The 7,122-nt window shown below is 34.8% G+C and overlaps 1 protein-coding gene across 1 annotated transcript; it reads right to left on the reverse strand.

Annotated features, from left to right (window-relative positions):
- Positions 1–1,958: 1,958 nt before the first annotated feature.
- LOC126726403 (coatomer subunit zeta-1-like) lies at positions 1,959–7,122 on the reverse strand. Its single transcript, XM_050431667.1, has 6 exons — positions 6,958–7,122; positions 4,979–5,138; positions 4,340–4,487; positions 4,150–4,227; positions 2,401–2,485; positions 1,959–2,247 (listed from the first exon to the last, which is right to left on the reverse strand). Exons 1-6 carry the CDS (start codon positions 6,958–6,960, stop codon positions 2,188–2,190), a joined length of 534 nt encoding a protein of 177 aa, XP_050287624.1. The 5' UTR covers positions 6,961–7,122; the 3' UTR covers positions 1,959–2,187.

Here is a 7,122-nt window from a genome sequence, read left to right on the forward strand (position 1 = left end):
GATTGGAGAAACTTGGTAACAATATAAGACGTTTAATATTGTAATTTTGTTGCACCTTACTAGAGAGTGAGTGAAAGGGCGTGTGTTTCTACTTTGAAGGTTAGAGTAATTCTTTTGATGTGGGCTTGGGATTAATAAGTATTAGCCTCATCCCCTTCCGTATGGGGGGCAAAAACAGTAAAGATGTTCTAATTTTTCCCCTAGAAGCACCTTTATCTACCATTTAGATGATCTACATGTATTGGGTAAAATTCAAATTGCATCCTCTAAGTTTGAACTAAATATCCCACCCCGCCCCCCATCTTAGTTGAGTTGGTGAGTTGATGCTTCTGTATATTGTCATCGATAAAAAAATTGTTATAAAGTCAAACTTGTCAATACTTGATAGAAATGTAAGGTTAAGGTTTAAGACTGAAATGATAAAATGAATTTTAGGGACAAAGATGAGATCATGTTTCATGAGTCAGTCTTCAAATTTAACATAGGAGAGCCTTGACTCTGCCTAAATGCCTCCGAAACAGCTAGGAAGGCAACCTTTGCTGTTCTGACTTCTGCCTAGGATTAATCTCCAGCCATGCCACAAGCTGTCCAATCCCAGCATATCATAACTTGCCAAGAACATCTCTGCATATCACAGCAAGGAATAACCTATTGTTACGTTCAGCGGCATCGAAGTTAAATTTTAATTAACCATTGGGAGGAGTATTCCATTGTGCTCGTTTTCCAATCATGGGTGCAAGAGAGTTCCAGGACGATTTATAAGAATTGAAACTTTGGTCAATTGCAAGGAGTGTTTTCTGTTCTTTTTTTCCCCGAAAATTGCAAGGAGTTTAGTCTTCATCATTAAAAAAAATAATAATAATTAAAAAATTAAAAAAAAATAAATGATATCGAGCCCAACAAATCAAACTGGCACTTGTGCTTAGCCTCCTGCTGGTTCAGATGAATTGGTAACACTGGAGGAGCACATTCATGGAAATAAGGATGAAATAGAGTCGTTGCCAGCTGCAAATAGGCAATAAAACTAACATATACATGCGGAATGCCTATAGAATAAAGCATCCAAATATCCAATTATATTTGTTGCCCAGGATGAGTCGCACTTAAGACTAGGAGTTTAGAGAAGCTTTATATAATCAATAAGCCCATTAAAATTTTCCTCTAAATCTACGAGGTACATTTGGATCATCTCTTTGAGTAGAAATTTTGGAAAACATAACATTTGCTGATTGACACCAATAAGCCATGCGTGTTGGTGTATTGTGTGTGTTTGGTAGAGAAGATAGAGAATGCAAAAAGGATAAAATGTTTTAGTTTTTCCCCTATGTACTTGATAGAGAAGATGAAAAAAATGAAATAATAGAAAATGTGATTGAATAAAATCACCGTACCTTTATTATATCATGAGAGGATGGAAAATTATAAAAGAGGCAAAATAATAAATTTCATTTAATAAACATTTTTTCTTCCCCACTTTCCTCCCAATTTGGAAGGATGGTTTTTAGTGGACTTGGGCAAAAAACTCCACCCGCCCCATTTTCCATCCATCATTTTCTACCCTTCACCATTTCCACCCAACCAAGAGTATGAAATGGGTCACCTTTTCCACCCAACCAAGAGTATGAAATGGGTTGTGTATGCATGCACACCTCAATAACTCTTAAAACACTCGGGCGCCTTTCAAAAGCAAGAACTTTTCCCTTAATTTTTCTCATGTTAAACTTCCCTATCAACCATATCTAAAATGCTAATTAAACAAGCATGCTTTTTGTTGCAAAAATTCTCATCTATAAAGCAAAACATTCCTGGCACTATAAGCTGCAAGGTGCTTAATAATTATCTAACAGAAATGTCATTATATGTGTAAACAGGTGTGCAGGTGGGCATATGTTACTGCAAAACTTGTAAAAACATGTTAATGAACTCTAGTGGTAACTTCATATCCAAAAGTCAAAACCTTTAACAAAAATTCATCTATACCACCTTCATTGACATTGGATGTCCAAATTAATCAAGTTTACAAGAAAACATGTAAATTCAGCAAGTTACCAACACTGACATTGAAATGAACTAAACTAAGGATGCAAGGTATAACAAAATTCAACGCTTATAAACCATGACACCAAGTATAATGGAACTGTAAAATACAAAAAGATGTTCCCTCCTCACTTTCATCCAGCATATGCATCATTTAAGTAGAGATCTTGTTAGATGTTCACGTGCGGTGGCCAATGCTTGACTAATTGTCTGCAAAAAATACAAAAAACACAGATACAACATTAATATGGCATCAATGGTTGTCCTTTAGTTTAACTAAATGTCTTTTGCACAATTTCTAATTATGGAAGCAATGAAAGGATATAAGGAAGAAAGGGGTAGAGAAGAACAGGATTATAATACCTGTTCAGATAAGGAAGCTCCAGCATCCAAACTATTACTTGCAACCTTACCCGCTATAACATTTGCATCTGTCTCAAGAATAATACTGTAGAAAATACAGAGTTAGATCTGGGTGGGTAGACATGCCCTCTTCACAGGCTGAGAGGGAAACAAAGATCCCCCAAGAGCTGGGGAAACAAGAACCAAACAATTATGGTATGGGGCTATAGATAAACAAGTCCTCCTGGCAAAAGTTCAAAAGTTTTAAACTGCATTCTGCTTACGATGTGTCTTTTACTATGATTAAGCACTGAATTTTAGCTAAGGGTTCACTACCTGAAAAAGGACTACAGATGTTTACCAGTGTATCCTATCCACACCCAACATCACAACATATTTTTCACTTTTTCTTAAAATGGCATTGTACAGAAATTTAAAAGAGAGAGAGAGAGAGAGTACACAAACTAGTGGTAGTTCCAGCAAAATTGTTCAAATTCAAGTATTTCTTGTAAGCCCATAAAAGTTGAGATGATCAACTGAACTAATTAGCGGCCAATAATTTTAATTTGTAGTCATATGAGAACAATTACCATAGTAATTAGAGTTCAAACTTTTGAAATTTTGGAATGTCCAAGAAAGCTCATCAAAGATAATAATTCCAAACTTTTTTTATTCCTTCGGTTAAGTAAACCAGTCATGCAAACACAAAACCTAAAACAACAAACCAAACAGCTAAGGGTTAGCAGAAAGCCAATGGCCACAGCCTGGTAGCCCCCTGGCCTAATGAGCAGCCTAGACCAGTACTCTTGAGGTAATAATTCAAAACTATTACAGTGTCTTCAACAATTTCATAGGTCACACTCCTTTTATGTGGCCTACATTGAGATCTGTGGTTGAACTTAAGGATTCTTATTGCGCTTTCTATTTGAATGCTGTGCAAGTTTTTTGCTTTTGTTTTTGTTTTGGGGGGGTTAGTGTTGTTCTTGTACTTCTTTACTTGATTATATGGATCACTTGGGCCTCAGTTGTAATCTTTAGGGAGGTCTTCCTTAAAAGCTTTCATTTTATTTTATTAATAAATTTCTATAGTACTCTGGGGCAATAAAAATGTGATAGTAGAAGGTCACAGCACAAGATGGTGCTTTCCTGGCTTTGCTAGGTTCTACTGTGCATCCACTATAAGTAGCCATGGTCTATCATAATAACGCTCCAACATAACAGATAGAGATTCATCAGAAAATGATTTGGGAACAGCAATATCTTCTCTCCCTCTCGTAAGTTACCATGAATTTTATTAAACTCAAGAACAAAATGAGTATGCAAGAGAACCCCAAAAGAATTACAATCTAAACCAAATTTCTTTTTTGATAAGTTATAATCTATAGTAAGTCATAAGTGAGACCTACAAAAATAAAGAAAAGAAGGAAGCCTGCTGATTATGGTTTAGCATTTGTTTGGGACATCTAAAGGTTTTAGAAATTTTGCACAGGCTTACATGCAATTTCCAACTAAGGCTTCAGAAATATTCACAGGCTTGCTTGTGTGCTGTTCCTCACAATTATAAATTTATACGATCATTAAGTTAACCACATAAAACTTCTACAACTGAAGATTTTTAGAATCCATAGTTTCAACTAGCATGATAAATAAATAAATAAAACACAGCTATGGAATAATAATATCAGCAAAAAAAGCTAACAATCTTTTTTTAAAAAACTTAAGGATGATAAAACAAATAAACAAGACCTTACAAATACACATATTACATACCCGCCATCAACAATTTCATCAAGGCATAACAGAATAAGATCCAAGTTTTCAAGTGCCTCCTTCTTGTCCGCATTACCTCTGAGTAAAAAGCAAACCAAAATAATTTTTTTTTTGTTAATAAATGAATAATGACAACAATTGAATGAATACCCAAAAAAAAGGGTAAACAATAACAGCAAATTATGAATACCTAAGAAGAAGACCAACTGCATCAAAAAATCCCTGAAGAACGGTGGCTAGGATGAGCTCATTTTCATCTTCACCCCCAGTAACAAAAAAGTGGAGGTCTTGAACAAACTTGTAAACAATGATACAGTTCTCAAACATTGCTACTTCCGCTGTAGATGAAGTTGTAAGATGTTAATATGCAAACAATAAGCATCAAAGCCAAGCACTGTAAACGTCCATAGTTGCTTTCATCAACCATAAAGAACAAGTAAACAGGATTCCAAGAGATTCATACAGAAAGAGTTGTCACCCAAAAACTAGATTCAATTGCAGATAAAGGACATAAATTCTCAAAAGTAGATGACCCATTTCAAAATGAGAGTAGTATAGCTACCATTACCAAAAATGTTTGCATGAGTGCCAATGCTAAATACAGAATTGCATTGGAATAGATATCTTTGCAAATTTGACCCCCAAGAAAATGACACCCCCCCCCCCCCCCCCTCTTCTCAGACACCCACTACTTAGAGAGTAGAAAGATTGTGATATAAGACAAACACACAAACACAAACAACACATCCAGGAAGAAAGGTATTCATCATTTATTTATTTATATAATTAAAAAGATATTATATGACAAAATAATAAGGAAACAGGCTACCCTCTGTCCGTGCATTTGTCTTCTGAGTCTTGGTAAATACAGCTTTCTCAAATGTTTCCTTCGCAGTATTTGTAGGCCAGTCATCTGAGTAATACTTGACAGCTACACGTTTCCCTTCAGAATCCAAAAGGAGGATGTTTTTAATTGAAGGGCATGACTCCTACAAACAACATATCATATAGGATTAGAGAATTCAAGAATCTACGCAGTATGATCATGGCTACTGATTTTAGCACTAACAAAATTATCTAGGGTAGCCCTAGAAATGTCCCTTGGAGGGTCAAACGCATTGTTCATTCCAAGTTTAGCAGTGTATCTTGTTAGAATGTTGCACCTTTACAAACATGTCGGGCTCAAGAATGTTGCTAACTTTGACACATATTCAAGAGGCTTTAATCAGTCAACCATTTTTCTTTTTCTTTTTTTGATCAGTGTTTTAATCATTCAACCATTTTTCTTGCAAGCTTAAGTTATCCAAAACATGTATAAATGTGGTACAGCTGATGGAAACATGGTGCAATACATACTGAAGTATGGGAAAGAGGGGAAGGTGGTATTTCATGTTTTAATCAATTTATTTTTTGCCTAAAGCTTCAAATGCTATATGAGGTTCGGACATTTCTTCTTGTATTACTTTTCAGAGAGGACAATTAACAGCAGAAATAGAATGGCATTTTCAGATCACCAAAACTCAGAAAGTATATCTCTAGCAATCCTCAAGTGTAGTTCTTTGGGATATATTTTTCTTTTTTGGATAAGTAAGATAAATTTTATTGAGAAAATGCTATTTCATGAAAAAAAAAAAATGAAGTAGCCAGAATATCATGAAAGCTCATGAACTCCCAACAGAGGCTCAAAATATTTTAAGAGCTAAATATACCAACCGAACACTTTATCCGGAATGTTATAACATGTTTATAGCCTAATAGGGCTCTTTTTTTTTTTTTTTTTTGTTACAATAAGATTTGAAACCTATGGCATTCACACTATGATGATTACGTGTTACCACTGGAACCAAGACACCAATTGGTTTCTTTTTGGTGTAAGCAGGATTTAAACCCAAATCCTTTATTAAAACACAAGAAACTTTATCAATTGAGTTAACTAAAGCCCACAAGGATATTAAAATCACAACAAGCTGGTTTGAGAAACTAACTAAAAATAGTCACTCTAAAACAAATCTAAGGACATTAGAACTGCATTGGGAGCATGAATTTTTAGTTTCTATTATATTTCTTAGTTTCTAGCCACATCTTCACTTTTTTGAAACATATAAAACACATGGTCACTAAGCTGCGCATTTCTTTTGTGTTTGGGTACATTTGTAATGTAGAACAACAACAACAAAACCTTAGACACAAATTTGTTGGGGTTGGCTATCGACATATTAGTCAGATTCGGCCACATGTATTTTTTTCCTCAATACTAATCTATCTGAAATCATATATTCTACTACTTCCTAAAATAACATGTCCTTTTTAACTACTTCAATCTATAGCGCCCGCTCATGATGATTACTCTTTATCATTAGCCCAATACACCAATTAGCATTTCGTGTAGCGGGATTCGAAACCCAGATTTCTTATTCAACGACCAAAAACTTCATCAATTGAGAACCCACTACTACTAATGTTCTTTTAGCATGTGTAATGTAATTGTAATGTAATCTAGAAAAATAAGTATTTCTGTTATCATCAGGGGATAGGCAAAGATCAGGTTTTTAGAGACATGGGTCTGCTATCATATGAGTCTAAATGTTGGAATCTGTAAAAGAGCTCAGATCTAAGCTAACAGACACCTGTGGCTAAAAGTCAAATTGACCTGAGTCCGAATTTCTATGATGATAATCAAATCGGATCTAATTCTATTTCTCTAAGCAAAATTAGTGACAGAGGCAAAGAAATTAAGGAAGAACAAAACGTGAAACAAGGTACGAGAAAGAGAGAAGAAAGAAAGACAGAGAGTGGAAAGAAACTGACCATGTTGTTTGGCAGAATTTTCCAAGAAGATCTTTGGACTTTAGGTCCAGCAGAATGCGTCAGATCGTTCGGGTTTTAAAGGGTGAAATAATATTTTTTATATATATAGATATGACCAAAATGAATTACTATTTGCTAATGAGGCACTTTTTTCTTTTTTTTTTT

Source organism: Quercus robur, chromosome 5 (genome assembly GCF_932294415.1).
Source record: "Quercus robur chromosome 5, dhQueRobu3.1, whole genome shotgun sequence".
Classification (NCBI taxonomy): Eukaryota; Viridiplantae; Streptophyta; class Magnoliopsida; order Fagales; family Fagaceae; genus Quercus; species Quercus robur.

Bases quoted from the DNA above. Each gene is read 5' to 3' on its own strand.
- LOC126726403 (XM_050431667.1), bottom strand. The intron at 4,488-4,978 runs GTAGCCTGTTTC...CTTCATCTACAG, and splicing joins GACAAATGCACGGACAGAGG to CGGAAGTAGCAATGTTTGAG. The intron at 2,248-2,400 runs GTATTATAATCC...TATTTTTTGCAG, and splicing joins GAGCTTCCTTATCTGAACAG to ACAATTAGTCAAGCATTGGC.